Below are 23901 nucleotides of genomic sequence, written 5' to 3' on the forward strand. Positions count from 1 at the left end.
GGAAAATGATTTTAATATTACTGTGGTATTTTATTTTTATTGATATATAGTGGGCCCATCAAGCCATACCGCCCAGCAACCCCCTGATTTTAATCCTCACTTTGTCAAGGGAAACTTTACAATGACCAATTAACCTCCCAACTGGTACACCTTTGGATTGTGGGAGGAAATCTGAGCACCCGGAGGAAACCTACGTGGTCACAGGGAGAATGTACAAACTCCTTACAGTTAGCGGCAGGAATTTTACCAAGGTCGCTGATAAAGCATTGTGCTAACCACTATGCTATCGTGTTCGCCCCATAACTTAGAGCAGATAGAAAAAAAAACATGAGACTGTTAAATGTTGGCTGCAAAGGCCAATGGCTTATCATGTCTACGCTCAGAAAATACTGGAGGAACTCAGCAGGTCAGGCAACCTTTATGCAGATAAATGAACAGTCGATGTTTTGGACTGAGACCCATCATCAGGACTAGAAAGGAAGGGGTTCTTTATCTGATAGTTGGGTAGATTAATTTGGTATGTTCATAGAACATAGAGCAGCAGAGCAGAATATAAGCCCTTTGCCCCACAAAGTAGTGTCGACCTTTTAACCTACTCTAGGATCAACCTAACCTTCCCTCCCACATAGCTCTCTTGTTTTTCTATCATCCATATGCCTACCTAAGAGTCTCGTAAATGTCTCCAATCTATCTGCCTCTACCGCCATTCTGGCAGTGTATTTCATACCTGCCACTCTTGGTTTAAAAAAAAATTGATACCTGACATCTGCCCCATACTTTCTAGCAAAGACCTTAAAATTTTGCCCCCTTGTAATAGCTATTCCTGCCCTGGGAAAAAAATCTCCCATTGTCCACTCGATTTATGCTTCAATCATCATATACACCCTCCACTCAGCTCACCTCTGTTTCTCCTTTGCTTCAAAGAAAAAGGCCATAGTTTCCTCAACCTATCCTCAACCGTTGACATTAGAGGTAGATATTAAAGGAATCAATGATAGATTTTAGAAATACTGTTGTGGTGGAACATCAGTGATCTTGATGAATGGTGTGGCTGGCTCAAAGGGCAAGGTGAATACTTCTTCTGATTTCTTGTGTTCCTGATGTGGAGAATTGCTGGTTACAGTGTGGAAGAAGATAAATTGGACCATTGAATCAGTAACAGTTCTGTGGAAGTGCAGTCCAACTCATCCTCTCCCTGTGGCCCTGCAGATTCTTTCTTTCAACTGATCAGTTCCTTTCTGAAGGCAATTGACTATGTTAACCACGAGATTCCACAGATACTGGAACTCTTGAGCAACATGGACAAAATGTTGGAGGAACTCAGCAGGTCAGGCACCATCTATGGGGGGGGGGAAATAAATAGTCGTCATTTTGGGGAGATCTTTCATTAGAACATTTCACTGTGTTTCCTGCTACTCCCAAGTGTTTTGCTGTGGGTTTTGTTGTTTGTTGTGGGCGTACTCTGTTGGTGCCAGAATGTGCGGCGATACTTGCAGGCTGCCCCCAGCACATCCTGATGAAAGGTCTCAGCCCAAAACAGCTGCTCTTTTCCATAGATGCTGCTTGGCCTGCTGAGTTCCTCCAGCACTGTGTGTGTTTCCTGAAGTTGTGTTTGTTGTTGACACAAACAACACATTTCATTGTATGCTTCAATGTATATGTGATAAATAAACCTGAATCTGAATTTTGCAATGTCTTACAGACCCTAACCAGCAGAATCTGTAAAAAAAATTTCTCATGTTAAACTAATTTTGTCTTTATCAATCATCTATCCTGTACTTCCCCTGTCAAAATGCAAGTGGTTTCTTCTACATCAATTAGTCATAGAAAACCACAGCACAAAAACAGGCCCCTAGGCCCATCCAATCTACATCGAACCATTTAAACTGCCTACTCCCGTCAACCTGCGCCCGGACCATAGCCTTCCATACCTCTACCAACCATGTACCTATTCAGATTTCTCTTGAATGCTGAAATCAAAAACGTATCCACCACTTGCTCGTTCCACACTCTCACCATTTTTTGAGTGACGAAGTTTCTTCTCATGTTCCCCTTAAATATTTCACCGTTCTCTCTTGACACATGACCTTTAGTTGTTGTCTCACCCAACCTCTGGAAAAAGCCTGCTGTGCTCCTCATAACCTTATCTATACTCCTCATAATTTTGTATACTTTTCCATTAAGTCTCACCTTCATCTTTTACGTTCCAGAAAATAAAGTTCTAACCTATTCAATCTATCCTTGTAAATCAAGTCCTTCAGTCCTGGCAATGTCCTTGTAAATTTTCTCTGTATCTTTCTTGTAGGTAGATGACAAAAAAATGCACACAGTACTCCAAATTAGGCCTTGTTAACGTCTTATATGCAGCAATTTGATCTATGAAGGCCTGTGTGCCAAAAGTTTTCTTTACGACCCTATCTACCTGAGATGCCACTTTCAATAAACCATGGACCTGTAATCCCAGATCCTTTTGTTCTACCACACTCCTCGGTGCCCTGTTGCTTACTGTGTAAGCCCTACCATGGTTGCTCCTCCCAAAGTATAACACCTCATACTTGTCTGCATTAAATTCTTTCTGCCATTTTTCAGCCCATTTTTCCAGCTAGTGCAGATCCCTCTGCAATCTCTGATAGGCTTCTTCGCTGTCCACTACACTCCCAATCTTGGTGTCATCTGTAAATTTGCTGATCCAGTTAACCACATTATTACCCAGATCATTGATATAGATGACAAGGAATAATGGACTCAGCACTGATCCCTGCGGTACACCACTAGTCACAGGCCTCCAGTCAGAGAGGTAACCATCTACTACCACTCTCTGGTGTCTCCCACAAAGCCAATATCTAATCTAGCTCACTACCTCATTTTGAATGCTAAGTGTCTGAACTTTCATGATCAATTCTATGCCTTCTGTACCTTTACCAGACCTACTTGTATTCTCCTCTGTTCCTATTTGAACATCCGCAGATGAACTGCATGGTAGATACCAGTGAACCCAGTGACATACAGGTAACAGTGGCTCAATGTTTTACAACTGTGCACTCTCCCATGCCCCCCTCTGTATGAACTTCAAAAATCCATGAAAGGTTAACCCATTGATTTAATGAATAAAATATATCTTGGGGCTGTGGTGTGATTTGCTTCCAGGTTTTGGCCAAACGATGCCGCCTTTTTAAAGCTGTTTCTCTTTAAGTACAAGAGGTTCACTGGAAATTCAGAGTAACACGCACAAAACGCTGGAGGAACTCAGCAAGTCTGCAGCATCTATGGAGGGAAACAAACAGCCAATGTTTTGGGCCAAGACCTTTCTTCAGGACTGGAGAGGAAGGGGGAAGAAGCTGGAATAAGAAGGTGGGAGAGGGGAAAGTGCACATGCTGGCAGGTGATAAGGGAGACCAGGTGAGGGAGGAAGGTGGTTGGGGGAGGAGGGGGATGAAGTAAGAAGCTGGGAGGTGATAGGTAAAAAAGGTAAGGGGTTAAGAAGAAGGAATCTGATACGAGAGGAGAGTGGACTGTGAATGTTTTGCACAGATGTCTTGTTTTGCACGTGAAGGAGGTTTTGAAGTGAGTACCTTCTGCCCCCTTCTTTTCCAGTTGTGATGAAGCATCTCAGTCTGAAATGGCGACTGTTTATTCCCTTCCATAAATGCCCAACCTGCTGAGTTCCTTCAGTATTTTATGTGTGTTTCTCTGTGTTATTGTCAGCCTAGTTATTGTATTCTTAGTATTGGGAAGGGTCTGTTTAGTAACACAGTCAATCCAAATTGTGACTAATCTGTCAAAATTAATCATACACTAAGATTTATCAAAGAGAAAGCTTTTCAATTTGCCACACAGCCTGTAAGCTGAAAAATCTCCACTGCTGCCCTATAATTTTTGATTTTGGTAGATGCTATGTTTGATTAGCAATGTAATTATTTGTCACGAATTAACACTGTGAAACTGTAATGGACTCTTGCTGCCCCAGTTCAGTAGTGCATGACAGACAGTTCCAGATAATTTGCAGGCTGTTTTAGATAATCTTTTCAATATGTTTTTGTTTTCTCTTCAGAGCTCTGAGGAAGCACTTGTAAATCGTAACCAAAAGAGTTCTAGTGAGACACTGGGAGCGCTAGATAAACCATGTTTATCCGAATGGACCACTTTGGTAGGGGAAGCCACAAATTGTGAATGAGCATTAAGTGTCAAAAGAGTGAAAGTTATTCTGCTGTTCGCATGCTTGTTGTCACGTTGTCTGAAGTGTGGTTGACCAGTCAAGTTGTGGCATGTTTTGTGCAATGCTTTCAGTTGTTGTTACTTCTCTTTTTATTCTTAGAGCATTTTATGATATTTAAACCCTTTGGCTGAACTGTGGTTTTGTGATTTTTTTCCAAGAACCTCCTTGCCCTCTTGGGCTGTGCCTTTGCTTGGTTCTGTTGGATTCTGATGTTTTTGATCCAAGGTTCTTTCAGAAGTCAGGAAAAGAGGCACAAAACTTGTTGCTTCACGATCATTGTAAGTGCTTATGGAACAATGAGAGTGGGAAATGTACTGCTGCAAATGTTTTGAAGCTGAGAACAGAAAGACTAAAGAAGCTGGACCAGTGTGGTCGATACTGCTTATACCCCATAGATAAGAAACATTGCATTTAAATTTGTAGGTAAGAGTTAACTAATCAGATAGCCCTTATTCAAATAATGCAGCACTAGAGAAGTTTCCAGAGCTTTTCATAATGACACAAAGAACTGTCACCACTGTGAGACACAATGAAGAGACACTGTCACACTATGAGACAGCATATACATACTATGACCACTAGGAAACACAATAAACGTTTACACGTTTATAAGTAGTTTGATTAAAATACAAGCAGGAAATTAATTGTTGGACTGCAAAGATAATGACGATTAGACAGCCTAACCCAACAGTTCCTGTATACACAGAGCAGTGACACTTTCACAGTATGCCTCTGGGTTGGAATGTAGTGAACTGTACAAGGAACATTAAATAGGAGCAGAACAACTGTTTCCATCTTTTGTTGATCTCTGGTTAATTTGTTGCTGCAATCACCAGATTTTTGCCTATTGCAGGGGTTCCCAACCAGGGGTCCATGGTTAATGCTATGGGTCCATGCATAAAAAAGGTTAGGAACCCCTGGCCTATTGCCATAACTTCTTGCTGTCAAGTTTTGCACAGATAGGGAGTCCCCATGTTTCTGGGATTCTTGTTTAACCATATCATTTGAGAAGATGTTCAAGTTTAACATCTCTCCCTTGGCCACTGAGCTCTCAAGCCTTTGAACCCTTCCTACTCTACCCCAAACTCCAACCCTGGAAAACAGAACATCTGGCTTGGAGTCACAGAATCAGGTTCAAATTCATTTACACTCAGTGGCCACTTTATTAGGTACACCTGTGCACCTGCTCATTAATGCAAATATGTAATCAGCCAATCATGTGGCAACAATTCAATGCATAAAAGCATGCAGACATGGTCAAGTGTTTTTCAGACCAAACATCAAAGTGGGGAAGAAATGTGATTTAACTGATTTTGATCCTGGATTGATTGTTGATGTCAGATGGGTTGGTTTGACTTTCTCAGAAACTGCTGATCTCCTGGGATTTTCATGCAAAATAGAATCTGGAGTTTACAGAGAATGTTGCAAAAAACATCCCCAAAAATTCCAGCGTGTGGCAGTTCTGTGGGAGAAAACACCTTGTTAATGAGGGAAGTCAGAGGAGAGTGGTCAGTCTGGTCCAAGGTGACAGGAAAGGCAACAGTAACTCAAATACCCATATGTTACAACAGTGGTGTGCAGAAGAGCATCTCTGAATGAACAACATGTCAAACCTTGAAGTGGATGGGCTACAGCAGCAGAAAACCACACAGGGCTCCACTCCTGTATCTAGTAAAGTGGCCACTGAGTGTATTTATCACATGTATAAGAGTCAGATTCAGATTGTCACAAGGTTCTGTGAGATGCGTCCTTTACGTCATACAGGACAGAAACAGGCCCTTCGGCCTGTTGTGTTTTCCACTGAAGTCATCTCATCTGCTCTATTTGGTCCATCGCCCTCTAAACCTCTCCTATTCATGTACTTATTTTTCCTATCTGATCTTAGTGCACACAGAAATGGTTTTGATTTGGCCATCTGAATATTGACTAAAATTTAAGTACAGCTGGAGCCATGGTAGTGTTGTGGTTAGCGCAACACTGTTACTCCTCTGGGCGTTCCAGAGTTTAGAGTTAATTTCTGGCACTCTCTGTAAGAAGCCTATACATTCTCCTTGTGAGCATACGTGTTTCTTCCGGGTGATCCGGTTTCTTCCTAGAGTCGAAAGACGGTTCGTAGCTTAATCGATCAAAGTAAATTAGCTTGCGATTAGGCTAGGGTTAAATTGCTGGGTGGTGCATCTTGTTGGACTGGAAGGGCCTTTTCCATGCTAAATCTCTAAATAAGTAAATAAACTTATAGGTTATCACTTCTGGGGTGCCGAGGGGCGACTGAAGTAGCAGCAGTACTCAATGGATATGATTAAATATTCTTGTTTCAGCCTCATACAGCTAAAAAGCACAACTGCTTCCAAGGTCAGTACAGTCAGCAAAGATGTCTTAATGCGTTTAAACGAACTATCGCTGCTTAAAACAGTCAGAAACAGCACTGATTGTGGACGGAAGGGTCCATGTAAGATTCCACAGAGAAAGCGTGGAATTGGGGGTACAAGTGTGTTTCAGGAAACGGGGTTTTAAACTCCCAATACTGACTATCTTGATGGCAAACATGTAAAATCGATGATCTCAGAGCTGGGGTGCTGAATCAGAGGGACATTAGGACCGTGTGTGTCCTTTGTTTCACGGTATCCTGGTTAACCCCTTCTGTACTGGATGCAGCGATTCAGGTCGATGGGTTTACACCATCAGGATAGACCTGTAGAGCCTCTCTGTAGGTGGAGGAGTATGCCTCATGATTAACTCTACTTGGTGCACAAAATATCAGTGCTGTCTCAACTCTGCTCACCAGAATTAGAATATCTAGCAGTTAAGTGCCGTCCTTTTTACCTACCACGAGAGTTTTCCAGGGTCATTTTTAATAGCATTGTACATTCCACCTCAGGCCAATGTCAATCAGGCGTTGGATGATCTGAGCAATGGGATCAACATGCGCGAAACAGCGCATCCTAATGCCTTCACCATAGTTTTGGAAGATTTTAACCAGGCCAGTCTGAAAAAAATCCCTAAGCAATTACCATTAACAGATCAGTTGCAATACTAGAGGAAATAACACACCAGACCTTTGCTACACCACCATCAAGAATGCCTACCATGCTATTTCTTGCCTTCACTTTGGGAAGTCTGATCACCTGGCTGTACTTCTACTCCCTGATTATAGACAGAGACTGAAAACTGCAGCACCAATAGTGAGGACCAAGAAGGTATGGACAAGGGACGCACAGGATCGCCTACAGGACTGCTTTGAATCGGTGGACTGGACTGTATTCAGGAATTCATCTTCGAACCTGGATGAGTATGCTGTAGTTGTTACCGACTTCATTAAAACCTGTGTGGATGAGTGTGTGCCCACAAAGACTTACTGGACATTCCCAAACCAAAAGCCGTAGATGAAACAGCAGGTATGTCATCTGCTGAAGGCTAGATCTGTGGCATTTAAGTTTGGCAACCCAGGCTTGTACCAGAAAGCCAGGTATGATTTGCAGAGGGCTATTTCAAGGGCGAAGGGACAATTTTGAACAAGGTTGGAGGTGGCATTGGATGCATGAGAACCCTGGTAGGGTTTGCAAAATATTGCTTCCTACAAAGCACAACCCAGTAGCATGAATGGCAGCAATGTTTCACGACTTGATGAACTCAACGTCTTCTAAGCCCACTTGAAAGGGAGAGTACAATTACAGCTGTGAAGCTCCTTGCTGCACCTGATAACTCTGTGATCTCTGTCTCAGAGGCCGATGTTAGGCTGTCTTTAAAGAGAGTGAACCCTCACAAGGCAGAAGGTCCCAATGGAGTACCTGGTAAGGCTCTGAAAACCTGTGCCAACATTCAAGGACATTTTTGACCTTTCACTGCTACGAGTGGAAGTTTCCACTTGCTTCAAAAAGGCAACAATTATACCAGTGCCAGAGAAGAATAATGTGAGCTGCCTTAATGACTATCGCCTGGTAGCACTCACATCTACAGTGATGAAATGCTCTGAGTGGTTGGTCATGACTAGAATGAACTGCCTCAGCAAGGATTTGGACCCATTGCAATTTGCCTATCACCACAATAGGTCAACGCTTATGCAATCTCAGTGGCTTTCCACACGGCTTTAGACCACCTGGACAACACAAACACCTATGTCAGGATGCTGTTCATTGACTATAGCTCAGCATTTAATACCATCATTCTCACAATCCAGTTTGAGAAGTTGCAGAACCTGGGCCTCTGTACCTCTCTCTGCAATTGGATCCTCGACTTCCTAACCAGTAGACCACAATCTGTATGGATTGGTGATAACATCTCTTCCTCGCTGACGGTCAACACTGGTTCACCTCAGGGGTGTGCTTAGCCCATTGCTCTACTCTCTAAATACCCATACTCTAAATACTGTGTGGCTAGGCATAGCTCAAATACCATCTATAAATTTGCTGACGATACAACCATTGTTGGTAGAATCTCAGATGGAGACGAGAGGGCGTACAGGAGTGAGATATGCCAACTAATGGAGTGGTGCTGCAGCAACAACCTGGCACTCAACATCAGTAAGACATAAGAGCTGATTGTGGATTTTAGGAAGGATAAGACAAAGGAACACATACCAATCATCGTAGAGGAATCAGAAGTGGAGAGAGTGAGCAGTTTCAAGTTCCTGAGTGTCAAGATCTCTGAGGACCTAACCTGGTCCCAACATACTGATGCAGTTATAAAGAAGGCAAGACAGTGACTATACTTCGTTAGGAGTTTGAAGAGATATGGTGTGTCAACAAATGCACTCAAAAACTTCTATAGATGTGCCGTATTGCTGTCTGGTATGGGGAGGCTACTGCACAGGACCGAAAGAAGCCGCAGAGGGTTGTAAATTTAGTCGACTCCATCTTGGGTACTAGCCTGCAAAGTACCCAGCACATCTTCAAGGAGCGGTGACTCAGAAAGGCAGCATCCATTATTAAGGACCTCCAGCACCCAGGGCATGCCCTTTTCTCACTGTTACCATCCGGTAGGAGGTACAGAAGCCTGAAGGCACACAATCAGCGATTCAGGAACAGCTTCTTCCCCTCTACCATCCGATTCCTAAATAGACATTGAACCCTTGGACACTACCTCACTTTTTTAATAAATAGTATTTCTGTTTTTTGCACAATTTTTAATCTATTCATTATATGTATACTGTAATTGATTTAGTTATTTATTATTTTGTGATTTTTTTCCTTCTATATTATGTATTGCATTGAACTGCTGCTGCTAAGTTAACAAATTTCACGTCACATGCCCCTGATAATAAACCTGATCCTGATTCTGAGGTTAAGAGTGCCATGATGGATGAGATGGCTCAAAGAAGCGAGTATGTGATGGCTCTTGTATCAGACATTGATTAGACTGTTACTGTGTAATTGCATGATTTTGGAAAATGCAATATATGATGTGTACGTAGAAACAAACAGTGAAATGTGTCGTGTATGCTAACAACCAACATACTTGAGAGTGTCTTGGGGGCTGCCTGCAAGTATCGTCACACATTTCGACACCAGTGTAGTATGCCCACAAATATCAAATATATTTATATGATTGCAATTATATATTATATACACAGTGGCCACTTTATTAGTGTATTCTATATTCAGGGTCTTCAGCAGCTGTAGTCCATCTGCTTCAAGGTTTGATGTGTTGTGCATTCAGAGATGCTCTTCTACATACCACTGTTGAAATGTGTGGTTATTTGAGTTATTGTTGCCTTCTTGTCAGCTTCAACCAGTCTTGCCATTTTGCACTGACCTCTGTCAGTAACAAGGCATTTCTGCCTACAGAGCTGTCATTGGACGTGTTTTGTTTCTATATATTTCTTATTGTGGTATTTTTATAATGTATTGCAATGTACCGCTGTCTCAAAATAACAAATTTCATGACATATGCCAGTGATACTAAACCTGATTCTGATTATGGATTCTGTTGCTTCTGCTTGATTTAGAAGGACAAAGTGCTTCAGAATGGTTGGACTGACTGTGAATACATCAGCTTTTTTCAGGATTGCAGTCTAGGTTGCTCAGATTATGAATGTGTTTATTTAGTCCCTTTCATTTGAGATAGATATGTCAGTGTCTGCAATATTAGACCCATATAATATAGAATCTATTAACGTATAACATTATCTTTCTGGAGCTACTTAATATTGGTTTGCCTTTTGGTAGTTTTTTACTGCGGTATATTTGGGATTGCAGTTCCCAATTAACTTGATCCCAAAGCTATGGCAGTTCGAACAACGGAAATTTGATGTTGTAGAATTTACATACATGTAAAAACAAACAATGTATATTTTTTCAACTCTTACTTCCTGACACAAGCACATTATGGAAAGTTGCTTTACAGTCCGATTAATAGGATCTCAATTCCCTCACCCGTAAGATGGGGGTTGCCTACATCTACTCAGCCACATACACATTCTCCAGTGGCATAGCAACCAGCAAAAAGCATTCTTATTGGCCAAAAGGAGCAAGAAGCTTTAAATGTATATTCTCACTAAAAGGATGATCCTCCTGATCCATAACAAACACTTGCTGTAGTGTTAAGGTTGGTAATGCAAATACTTGACAAGTCACACTGATCTATCAAGCAGATTCAATGGGCTGAATAGCCTAATTCTGCTCACAGCTAACACCGAGGGCCATAATTTCTCATAGTCCTATGCCTTAACTGTACAGAGAAGGAATAAATGTTTTGTGTCAACAGCCCTTCATCATTTAATCTCTCCTTCCTTCCATCCTGTTGTAGATCTTTTACAATTTTCCTCTTAACTTCTCAATTCTGGTAAAATCTCTTTGATTTGAAATGCTAACTCTGCATCCCTCTGTAGACAGGTCCTGATTATTTGCAGTATTTTCTGATTTTTTTTTCAGATTTGAAATATCTTTGGACCATAGTCGTTGGAGCATGAGACTGGAGATTTGATTTAAATCTTACATTTTGTCGTTGGTTTTAAAATTATTTTACTATTTGATGGTTGAGTTTTATTATTGTTTAATAGAAAAACTCGCATGGTGTTTTGTTCCCCTCAGAGCAGAGCAAATGAAGAAGTGAATTGGCCATGGTGTTTAAAGCCATGAGAAGTTACTTTAGATGAAGGGTTTTGGTTTACAATTGTCACATGTGAAAAGCTTATCTTGCATACTATTCATACAGATCAGTTCATTGAGATAAAACGGGAAAACAAAATGCAGAATAAACTGTAACAGCTATAGAGAAAGTGCAGGCAAATAAACAATAAAGTCATCACAAGGTAGATTATAGATAGGGTCAAGAGTCCCTCCTATTGTACAAAAGGTCCATTCAAGAGTCTGATAGCAGCAGGGTAGAACCTGTCCTTTAGCCTGATGGTTTATGCTTTCAAGCTTTTGTTTCTTCTGCCCGATGGGAGGGGGGCGAAGAGAGGCTGTCCGGGGTGAGTTAAGTCTTTGATTATGCCGGCTGCTTTACTGAGGCAGTGAGAAGTGTGGGCAGACAAAGGGAAAGTCTTTCCTATGATAGGATGACTCATTAATCAGATTGCACACATTTAATTTGCTGGTTTGCCAGAAGGGTCAGAGATGACACAAGGAGAAGTACTTACTGATTGATTAATATTCACGGTGCACAAGCTGATGGAGATCTGACTGGAGCTTTAATTTGTAGTTTTCAGAAGTAAATTGGACAAAATGCTGGAGTAAAATGACAGTGCAGATATCATTTACATCATTTGCTCTCCTTTCTGCTTTGTAGCCGGACATCCTGTTTAGATGATAAGACATAGGGGCAGAATTAGGCCATTCGGCTTATCGAGTGTTCTTCGCCATTCCTTCATAGCTGATTTATTATCCTTGTCAACCCAAATCTCCTGCCTTCTTCCTGTAACCTTTGGCTCCCTGACTAATCAAGAACCTATCAACCTGTGCTTTCAATATACCCAATGACTTGGCCTCCATACCATGCCATTGGAGGTAATGAATTCCACAGATTCACCATCCTCTGGCTAAAGAAATATCTCCTCATCTCCGTTCTGAAGGGACGTCTTTCTGTTCTGAGGCTGTGTCCTCCAGTCCTAGACTCCACCATGATAGGAAAATCCTCTCCATGTCCATTTTATCCAGGTCTTTCAATATTGGGTAGGCTTCATGAAATCTTTCCTCATTCTTCTAAACTCTGGCGAGTACAGGCCCAGAGCCTTCAAATGCTCCCTTATCATCCCCACAGTTAATCACAAAACCTCTAAACCTGTCCTGCAGAGGATTGTAGACTCGTTCATTTCCAACATGGGTACAACCTTCCCCACCATCAAGGAAATTTTCAAGAGGTGGTGTATCAATTATTAGAGGATCTTCATCACCCTCTTTTCAGGGAGGAGCTTGAAGACCCACACATAACAATTCAGAAACAGTTTATTCCCCTTCACCGTCAGATTTCTGTATGGTCCATGGATCCATGAACGCTACCTCATTCCTGTTCTTTTTGCAGTATTTATTTATTTTTGACTTAATAGTAATTTTTTAAGTGTCCTTGACCATAATTGTTCTTGGCAAATTTTTCGACAGAAGTGGTTTGCCATTGCCTTCTTCTGGGCAGTGTCTTTATAAGATGGGTGGCCCAGCCATTATCAATACTCTTAAGAGATTGTCTGCCTGGCGTCTGTGGTCACATAACCAGGACTTGTCATATACACCAGTTCTCATATGACCATCCACCACCTACTCCCATGGCTTCACATGACCGTGTTCATGGAGATAAGCAGATGCAACACCTTGCCCAAGGGTGACCTGCAGGTGAGCAGAGGGAAGGAGTGCCTTACACCTCCTTTGGTAGAGATGTAGAAGTGACATGCCAAATGTCCTTAAACTCCTAATGAAACAGAGCCACTGGTGTTTCCCCTTTGTGTTGGGACCAGGATAGATTCTCTGAGATGTTGACGCCCAGGAACTTGAAGCTGCTCACCCTTTTCACTGCTGACCCCTCAGTGAGAAGGACTTAAAAGAAAAAAAAATTCACCTGAAAATGTGACTAAAAATCACAGTACGAATTAAGGTTGTGATTGTGAGCAAGATCAATACATATTACCCTGTATTCTATTTTATTTGTCAGAGTTTTCTAGGCCCTAGCAAGAGGGTGGGGGGTGAATCTGTGGAATCCATTGTCACACATGGTTGTGGAGGCCAGGTATAAGGTATTTAAAGTGCACATTAATAGCAACACACTTAGAATGCTGGAGGAAATCTGCACGCAAGGCAGCACCAATAGAAAAGAGTAAACAGTTGATGTTGCAGGCCAAGACCCTACTTCAGGAGATTAGTAGGTTCTTGATTAGTCAGGGTATCAAAGTTCATGGGGAGAAGGCAGGAGAATGGGGTTGAGAGGGATAATGAATCATGATAGAATGGCAGACAGACTTAATGGGCTGAATGGTCTAATACTGCTCTTATGACTGAAGGTCCTGATACCAGAAAGAATCAGAATCAGGTTTAATATCACCAGCACCTGTTCTGAAATTTGTTGTCTTTGCAGCGGCAGTACGTTACAATACATAATATAAAAAACATGAATTACAGTAAGATATAGATATTAATAGTATGTATTGAATAGATAATGTCAGTGAATATTCACTGAGGGACATAAAGTTGTGATTTTTTTGCAAGCTGTCTGTTCATTGGATTGTTTGGCTAGAAATTGGAGGGAAGCTTGCATATTTACACTTGTGCTGGTATATTTGTACGTGCTGCCTGTTTGCTCAGAATTCCACTGTATAACTTTCCGATGCAGTGCCGGAAGGGGTTAATTGCAGTTTTAGAGCATTGTACAGAGGTAGAGAATTAAGCTTTTGTGTGGGACCTGTGACAGTTTTAGAAATAGCTGCTTAAATTCTTCTTTCACCGTGTGATTGCTCTGCGTAAGGTGGGGTTACTTGGAGCAGTGGTGATTGGGCAGCCTTCATATCTGTTTGATGTAGTTTGTGTTTCTTAGTAAAGAAGAATAGACTGCAGACAGCCGAGAATGCACAGCTGTTCTCGTGCTTAAAGAATGGAAATGCTGGCAGGAAAATCACAACTATTGTCTCCGACTCTGCCACTGAAGTATTTATTTGGAAGGCATACTACTTGAGTTCAGAGTGTTGGTTGGTTATTCTCTCTTTCTAAAGCTTTTCTTTCTGATATTGGTGTATAAGATCAATAGCACCAATAAAAAGAATTAACTATCATCAGTGGATTAGCAGCTTGATTCTTCCTCACCGTTATTATATGTAACTCTCTCAGATTTATGCCAGTATTTTGAAGGGAAGGCTTTGATTCTTTGGGCCATCGTTGAAAGAAAGTGCTGCGCAGTCTTGCATAGGCAAAGCTTGGAAGCCCAAGAGATTCTGCAGATGTTGGAAATCCAGAGTAACAAAGACAAAATGCAGGTCAGGCAGCATCTATGGATGTTTTGGGCTGAGATCCTTGCATCGTGTTTAGCAAGGACTTTACACTTCACCTGACTTTAACAAGGCCTTTGACAAGGTGCCGCATGGAAGGTTGGTCGAGAAGGATCAGTTACATGGCATGCAAGATGAGGTAGTAAAATGGATTAAATGTTGGCTTTGCGGGAGAAGCTGGAGAATGGTTGTAGATGGTTCTCTGAATGGAGACCTGTGACTAGTGGTGTGCAACAGGGATCAGTGCTGGGTCTGCTGCTTCTCATCTTTGTCATTGATCTGGATAATAATGTGGTAAACTCCATCAATAAATTTGCGGAAGACACCAAGATTGGGGACATGGTGGACAATGAAGAAGGCTAAGAAAGCTTGCAGCAGGATCTGGACCAGCCGGAAAAATGGACTGAAAATTGCAGATGGAACTTAATGCATCGGTGTGAGGTATTGTACTTTGGGAGCACAGAGCAGGGTAGGACTTGCGCAGTGGCTGGTAGGGCACTGAGGAGTGCGATAAAACAGAGGGATCCAGAATTCCTTGGAAGTGATGTCAAGGGAGGTAGGGTTGTAAAGAAAGCTTTGGGCAAATTGGCCTTCATAAATCAAAGTATTGAGTAAGGAGTTGGAATGGTATGTTGAAGTTGTATAAGACATTGGTGAGGCCTAATTTGGAGTATTGTATGCAGTTGTGGTTATTTACCTAGAGGAAAGATATCAATAAGATTGAAGGAGTACAGGAAAAATTTACAAGGATGTTGCTGGGTCTTGAGGGCCTGAGCTGTAGGGAAAGGTTGACTAGGTTAGAACCTTACTCCTTAGCACATAGGAAAATGAGGGGAGATTTGATAGAGGTATACAAAGTTATGAGTGGTACAGATAGGGTAAATGTGAGCAGGTTTTTTCACTGCAGTTTGGGGAAGATTACAACTAGAGGTCATGGGTAAGGGTCAAAGGTGAGAAGTTTAAGGGGAACATGAGGGGGAAACTTCACTCAGGTTGGTGAGAATGTGACACAAGCTGCCAGTGTAAGTGATGGATACGGGTTTGATTTCAACTTTTAAAAGAAAATTGGATAGGTACATGGATGGGAAAGGTATGGAGGGCTGTGATCCGTGTGCTGGTCAGTGGCACTAGACGGAGTAATAGTTTAGCATAGACTAGATGGGCCAAAGGACCTGTTTCTGTGCTGTAGTGTTCTCTGACTGGAAAGGAAGGGGGCAGAAGCCAGAATAAGAAGGTGGGATGAGGGAAGGAGTACAAGTTGGCAAGAGATCAGGTGATGAATGAGAAGGTGGGAGGTGACAGGTGAAAAAGGTAAAGTGCTGAAAAAAAAGTAATCTGATAGGAGAGGAGATTGGACCATGGAAGAAAGGGAAAGAGGAAGGGTACCAGAAGGAGGTGATGGGCAGGTGAGGAGAACAGAACAGGTGAGAGAGGAGCCAGAATGGGGAATGGTAAAGGAGATGGGGAGGGGAGAAATTACCAGAAATTAGAGAATCAATGTTTATGCTGTTAGCTGGGCACTACCCAGATGGAATATGAGATGTTGCTCTTCCAACCTGATGTGGCTTCATTGGGGCAGTCGAGGAAACCATGGATTAACATATCTTCCACCCAAGGGATTGGCCATGAAGGGAAGAACTCGATTTATTCTGTAACATTCAGGCAATTTAATGTAATAAAATTTTGTTGGTAACCTTTTAATTCCACCTTTGTTTAATTAATTGGACTTGGATTTTCTGGTTGCCATGGTGTGTTTGAACTCGAACCTGCAGATCATTAGTCTGGACTTCAGAGCTACTTGCCCAACGGCTGTCCCATTAGTGGCAAGGTGGTGCAGCAGTTTGAATAACGCTTTGCAGCATTTATGATTGGATTTCAATTCCTGCTACTACCTGTAAGGAGTTTGTACTTTCTCCCCATAGGTTTCCTCTGGTATCCTCCCACGTTCCAAAAACATATGGGTTAGAGTTAGCAAACTGTGGGTATGTTATGTTGATGCCAAAGCATGTTGACATTTACAGGCTGTCCCCACCACATCTTCAGACTGTTGGATGTTGACGCACATGACACAGTTCACTGTATATTTTGATGTACATGTGACGAATAAGGCCAATCTTTATCTTACCTGTTTCAGTTAAATTTCAAAGTTTAGAAGTTTTATTATCAGAGCACATATATGAACCATATACAACTCTGAGATTCATTTTCCTGTGGGCACACTCAGCAAATCTATACAATAGTAACTACAATGGGATCAATGAAAGATCAACCAGGTGCAGAAGACAAACTGTGTAAATGCAAATATAAACAAATAGCAATAAATAACAAGAATATGAGATAAGAAGCTAAAGAGCTCTTAAAGTGAGATCAATGGTTGTACGAACACCTCAATGGATGGGCAAGTGTAGTTATCCCTTTTGTTCAAGAACCTAATGGTTGAGGGGTAGTAACTGTCTTGAACCTGGTGGTGTGAGTCCTGAGGCTCTTGTACCTTCTACCTGGTTGTGTTCAGTGGTGATTCCTAGGATATTGTTCATTGAGTTTCAGTAACGGTATTGCTGTTAGTTATGTGCATTTCTGGTCACCACTTCACAGGAAAGGGTGCAAAAGTTCACCAGAATGCCGTCTGGATGTCAAGAGTATGAACTATAAGGAGAGGTTGGACAAACTACAGTTGCTTTCCCTTGGATATTTGAGACTCAGGTGAAATGATAGAAATTTATAAAGTTATGAAAGGTGTGGATAGACCAGTCAGAATTTTTTGAAATGTCAAATGCTTGAGGATGCCCATTTAAGACGAGGGGGAAAATTCAAAGGTGTGCAGGCCAAGTTTTTTTTTACAGAGTGGTGGGTTTTTGGAACTGGCTGCCAGGGGTGGTAGTAGAAGCTGTAGTAGTAATTAATAGATTGTTAGATGCATGAATTTACAGGGAATGGAGCAATATGGGCCACATGCAGCCAGAAGAGATTTAATTTAATTTGGCATTGTGTTTGACGCAGACATTTCAGGTGGAAGGGCCTGTTTATGTGTTGTACTGTTCTCTGTTCTTTGTTCAATGTCAAGAGAATAATTTTTGGGATTAAGATTCATTTATTTATCACATCTACATTGAAAAATAGAGTGAAATCTGTTGATTGCATTTAACAATCAACACAGCCTAAGGATGTGCTGGGGGCTGCCCACAAATGTTTCCGCACATGTTGGTGCCTACATAGTGTACCCACAATGCTCAGCAGATCAACAACAACAAAACACCAACAGCAAAACAAGCCTTGTTCTTCTCTCCTATCCGGGTGCACGTGCTCACACGTACGCACACATTCACTCTCTCTTCATCAACCCTAGGACAGGCCGCCTCTGGGCCTCCAACCTCTGTTGAACTCAGGGACTTGCAGATGTTGTTACTGTGATTTCTCCAGTGGATGTGTATTCTCACAGACTCTGCATCAGTCCCAATCCCAAACTCCAGGCCTTGAACTTCAGACTCACTGATTAAGGGCATGACTTAAAGATTGAAGGGCGCCCATTCAGAACAGAAATGCGAAGAAATTTTTTTAGTCAGAGGGTGGTGAATCTATGGAATTTGTTGCCACGGGCAGCAGTGGAAGCCAAGTCATTGGGTGTATTTAAGGCAGAGATTGATAGATATCTGAGTAGCCAGGGCATCAAAGGTTATGGTGAGAAGGCGGGGGAGTGGGACTAAATGGAGAATGGATTAGCTTATGATAAAATGTGGAGCCAACTCGATGGGCCGAATGGCCGTCTTCTGCTCCTTTGTCTTATGGTCTTATGAAGTGACCCTGAATTCTAGGCCTTGAACTCCGGACTTGCCCAGTGAGATAGGGACATGCCTCTCCTAGCATATGAAGTCAGCTCTGGCGGACTGGGCAGATAAGATCTAGTGAGATCCAACGGCCAAGAAGGTGGTTCTGCAACACTTCACAGAGAGTGAGGGCGTGATGAGACACAGAAGAAGCCATGGTCACCCACTGTAACCAAAGAAGACCCCAGTACTGATGACTACTCATGCCACTGGACTTGGACTTTTGAAGTCAAGAGAGTGGAACAGCCCCAGTGCAATGGCTTTTCCCGCTTATGAAACTCTTCCACACAGGTTTCCTGTCATTGTTGGATACGACGGACAATCACCGTCAAGTAAGATGCAAAAAAAATAGTTCTTAGTGCTGCTGTAGTGGGTGAAGTGCTAAAACATTGCATGTATTGTACAGATAAAGCTTTAGCTGTCTCCTGTGAGCTAGGCTACACATGGAAGAACTCTTGACTGTGTGATTTCTGCAACCAAATGTCCATTCACCCACTGACTCTGCATTCATGGTGTAAATGAAACCGACATTGACATTTTTAGATGAAGTTGAAACACTCAAACAGTTGTGCACATTCGTCCGTGCCCATGAATTGAAGCCAGTCCATAATGAACCTGATAGCGGCTGTTATTTGGGTCACTATTCCCTTTGGAGCTTCTGAGGGTGTGGATTGCCGCGGGCACCTGCTTTATTTGTATTTTCAGGGTATATATCAGGATAATATTTGGGATTGGGGTGAGAAATGTTCTCACTTGGTATTGTGGCTCTGGGAATCCCTTCTCAGAGGGCAGTGAATGCTCAGCAATTGATTCGCTTCAAGTCTGGAAGTGACAGATTTTCGGGGTCCAAGAAGATCGGAGGAAGTGGGAAAACAGGTAGGGAAGTTGGAATCAAAATTGGTATATGCTGTGAATTATTTTTGTGTGGCAGTAGTATAGTGCACTGTGCAAAAAAAAATTGCTGTCGTTGCATTAAGAAATGTAAAAATAAAGTAGCCCAGAAACAGTGCAAAACGTGGGGTAGTGTTCATGGAGCATTCAGAAATCTGATGGCAGAGAGGAAATTTAAAAATTACTATAAGTTACAAAGTTTTAGTGCAAAGTAAATTTCAAAATAAGTTCAAAGTACATGTATATCACCGTGTACAACCCTGAGATTCATTTTCTTGCAGGCATACTCAATAGATCCATAATAGAATAATAACCATAATAGAATCAGTGAAACTTGGGCGCTTAATCAGTGTGCAAAGACAACAAACTGTTCGAATACAAAAAAGGAAAGAGGTGATAATAATAATAATAAATAAATGAGCAATAAATATTGAAAGCATGAGATGAGTCCTTGTGAGTCCAGAGGATGTGAGAACATTTCAATGATGGGGCAAGTGGAGTTGAGTGAAGTTATCCCCTTTCGTTCAAGGCTGACGGTTGGGGGTAGGAGTAATAACTGTTTCCGAACCTGGTGGTGAGAATCTTGAGGCTCTTGTACTCTCTTGACAGCAGCACCGAGAAGAGAGATTTTCCTGGGTGATAGGAGCCCCTGATGATGGATGCTCTTTTTCATGACGGTGATTCATGCAGATGCACTCAATGGTGGAGAGAGCTTTACCTGTGATGAACTGGGCCATATCCACTACTTTTTGTAGGATTTTCTGTTCAAGGGCATTGTGATGCAGCCAGTCAATTTACTCTCCACTACACATCTATAGAAGTTTGATATAGTTTTAGATGTCATGTGGGACAGTCGCAAACTCCTAAGCAAGTAGAGGTGCGTAAATAAGTAGTGCAAAAAGGGAGCAAAGTTATGAGGCAGTCTTCATGGGTTCATGGTCCATTCAGAAATCTGATAGTAGAAGGGAAGAAGCTGTTCCTGAAACACTGAGTGTGATGCTTGTTCCACCTCCTTGATGGTAGTAATGAGAAGGGGACATGTTCTGGATGCTGCAGTTCATAATAATGGAAGCCATCTTGAATGCTGAAACGCTTCGTCGGGACTGAAACATAGACTGTTTACTCCCCTCCATAGAGGCTGCCTGACTTGATGAGTTCTTCCAGTATTTTGTGTTACTGCCAAGCAGTTTGAATGTCAGTGGATGGTATTTCTCGGAGGAAGAGGCACAACAGTTAAGGGGCTGCTTGATGCAGTTGTGCATTTTTTAAATCCACGTCCTTGGTGCTGGTTCAGTGGTTTGCACTTATGCCTGAGTCAGGTGGTTCAAGGTTCAATTCCAATTCCATAGATTCAAGAACAAAATCTCAGTTAATACTCAACGCACAAGAAAGGAGAGTGTGAGACATAAGAGACTGCAGATGTTGGAATCTTGATCAATAAAACAAACTGGTGGAGGAACTCTGGGTCAGACAGCATTAATGGAGGGAAGTGGACAGAGGATGATTTCAGGTCGAGACCCCTCAGGGAATGATGAAGTATTAAGGTGCATTATTTTTCCTGTTGTTCTGCTCAAGTTGACTGCAATGTTTTTTTACATTGCAACAGTGACTACACTTCAGAATGAATTTTACAGTCTGTGAAACGCTGAGGACTATCTTGAAAGTCTTTTATTTAGAGATCAATACGAGTACAGAACAGACCTTTTCGGCTCCACGAGCCGCACCACCCATCAAGCCACCTATCTAACTCTGGCCTAATCACAAACGCAAAATAATCTGCAGATGCTGGGGTCAAAGCAACACTCCCAACACACTGGAGGAACTCAGCAGGTCGGGCAGCATCCGTTGAAAAGATCGGTCGATGTTCCGGGCCGGAACCCAGTCCTGACGAAGGGTTCCAGCCCGAAACATCGATCGACCTTTTCCATGGATGCTGCCCGACCTGCTGAGTTCCTCCAGCGTGTTGTGAGTGTTGCTCCGGCCTAATCACAGAGCAATTTAAAATAACCAATTAACTTGCAAGCCAGTACATCTCTGAACACCCAGAAGGGACCTACACACTTGGAAGAACAGTCAGACAGTATCAGAATTGAACTCCAAACTCCGACGCCTTGAGCTTAATAGCGATAAGCTAATCGCTACGCTACCGTGGCTTACTTCACTTTTTTCTTTCTTCTGACGATATGGCAGTAGAAATAATTAAGTAATGGCTGAAATAATTGTTCAAAAGTGCAACATTTTCAACATTACAACAGTAGCTTGCACTTGGCATGTGCTATACCGATCTCTGGGTTGACATAAAGGCAACAATACTGCAATCCTCTTTCATTTTTAAGCAGGGATGGTTCTGGAAATTGTCCTCCTGTTGCTGTGATGAGCAGAGATTATTTTATTTTGACATACTGTGGTGGCCATTCTCCTAAACTCAGAGTGAGCAAGGGTGAGTCACTGGGGGGTCTTTTGAGCGATTCTCAATTCATTTCAATTGTGACCTTTTGAGTATAATATATATTGAGAATGATCCTGAGAAAGAAAAAGTTAACATATGAGGAGTGTTTGGCTCTGGGCCTGTACTCATTGGAGTTCAGAAGGATAGGTCCATAAGACCATAAGATATAAGAGTAGAATTAGGTCATTTGGCCCATTGAGACTGCTCCACCAGTACATCATGGCTGATCCATTTTCTCTCTCAGTCCCATTCTTCTGTCTCCTGCCTCTCTCTCCACTCCCCCCCCCCCCAATAAAGACTTGGCCTCCACAGCACCTGTGGCAATGAATTCCACAGATTCACCACTCTCTGGCTAAAGAAATTCCTCCTCATCTCCATAATAAAACGATGCCCCTCTATTCTGAGGCTGTGTCGTCTGGTCTTAGACTCTCCCACCATAGGAAGCATCCTCTCCACATTCACACTATCAAGAATAAGGAGGTTCTCATTGAAATCTATTGAATATTGAAATGCTTAGATGGAGCGGATGTGGAGAGGATGTTTCTGGTAGTGTGTGAGTCGAGGACCAGAGGGCACGGCCTCAGAATAGAAGACCGCCCTTTAGAACAGAGATGAGAAGGAATTTCTTTAGCTAAAGGGCAGTGAATCTGTGGAATTCATTGCCATATATGGCTGTGGAGACCAACTCATTGATAATATTTAAAGTGGAGGTTGATTAGATTCTTGGTTAGTCAGGGCAGGGTGTCAAAGCTCACGGAAAGAAGGCAGGAGAATGGGGTTGAGAAGGATAATAAATCAGCCATGATGGAATGGCTGAACAGATATAAATGGCCTATTTCTGCTCCAAGTCTTTTGGATTGTCCATGGCAACAGTGAAAATCCCCTTGAGTTTTCAAGTGTTGATGGCTAAATTTAATAGTTAAATGACACCATGTTATTCTGAAATATCTTTCAGGACCTCAAGACTTATTAGAATATCTGGAGCCAACAAAGTATTTTTGAAATGAAGTAATATAGAAAAAATAGCAGTCAGTTTGTCTATGGCAGTGTGATAATGACCATATAATCTTGCTCTAGTGAAGCTGATTAAGACTAAGTCTGGAAAGAACTCTTAAAGTATTTGCCCTAGGATCTTTTAGATCAGTTTGGGCTTCGTTCTAACACTGACTTTCCCTCAGGATTATTTTGGGACTGCTCGTCTGGATTAGATGCAGAAGTCTCTTTAGTGTATTTTATAACCATGATATCATGGTTTTCTGATCCCACGGTAATAGATGGCTCATTTGTAAGGCTTTGCTTCAGGAACTAAACTTTACATGACAGGCATGTGCAGACTGGAAAATTGTGCACAGAGGTCAGCGCAGGATTTGTTCTTTGAATTTGCCTCAGTGCCTCATTGAATCTGCTCCATCTGAGATGTCTGTAAATCCATGAAATCTGTCGAAGGCCAAACATAGCCTGTCCTGTGATTAGAAGACTGGATGGGTATGGGGAGGGTGGAAGAGGGAAGAACGGAGCTTGTTTTGCTGTTATTTTATTGCATGGTATGTTCTCCTTTGTCATGTTCTGTGTTCTGCTGAACTTTGTGTTGATGCAGGAATGTGTGGCAATACTTGCTGGTTGCCCCCAGTCCATCCTTGGATTTGTTCGTTGTTGACACAAATGACACATTTCACTATATGTTTTGATTTATGTACAGTATGATAAATAAATCTGCTGTGGAGTGTTTTGGTGTTCAGTCACAGAAGACTGAATGGCAAGAAAAAGTCTTGAAGATTTTTACAAGTCGCTTTGATGAGCATTCCTGACTTAGGAGAAAGATGAATTTCAGTGAGACTGCATTATCCTTAAAAACAAAAAATTGTGAAGTAATTTTTTTGTAAATACCTGTTTAAGTGAGGATATAGCCTCTCTCCTGTTGTGTGAGAGAGAGAGGGAGGAACAAATGCTGCTTCCTTGCTGTCCATTGTTTTGCAATAAGCTAAGGTTCAGCCTTCCTGACTCCAAATCTCTGCAGCATGCTTCTGTCCTTTGCTCTTGAGACGGTCTGAAAGTTGTATGTTCCTTCAGAGCCACTCCTGAAAAATTGCTTGCGTCTGGAGGAGTCTGCAAGTGT

General features: G+C 42.1%; 1 protein-coding gene across 2 annotated transcripts in view; it reads left to right on the forward strand.

Annotated features, from left to right (window-relative positions):
- The window catches only part of hipk3a (homeodomain interacting protein kinase 3a), a 249625-nt gene that overhangs the window by 21721 nt on the left and 204003 nt on the right, over nt 1–23901 (forward strand). The window contains exon 2 of one of the 2 annotated variants that reach the window (XM_072272834.1): nt 4052–4147. The exons of the other annotated variant lie outside the window; for it this stretch is intronic. Coding sequence (XP_072128935.1) covers nt 4123–4147 — 25 coding nt within the window. The 5' untranslated portion in view covers nt 4052–4122. The remainder of the gene's footprint in view (nt 1–4051; nt 4148–23901) is intronic. 2 annotated transcript variants of the gene reach the window in all.

Source organism: Mobula birostris, chromosome 11 (assembly GCF_030028105.1).
Source record: "Mobula birostris isolate sMobBir1 chromosome 11, sMobBir1.hap1, whole genome shotgun sequence".
Lineage (NCBI taxonomy): Eukaryota > Metazoa > Chordata > Chondrichthyes > Myliobatiformes > Myliobatidae > Mobula > Mobula birostris.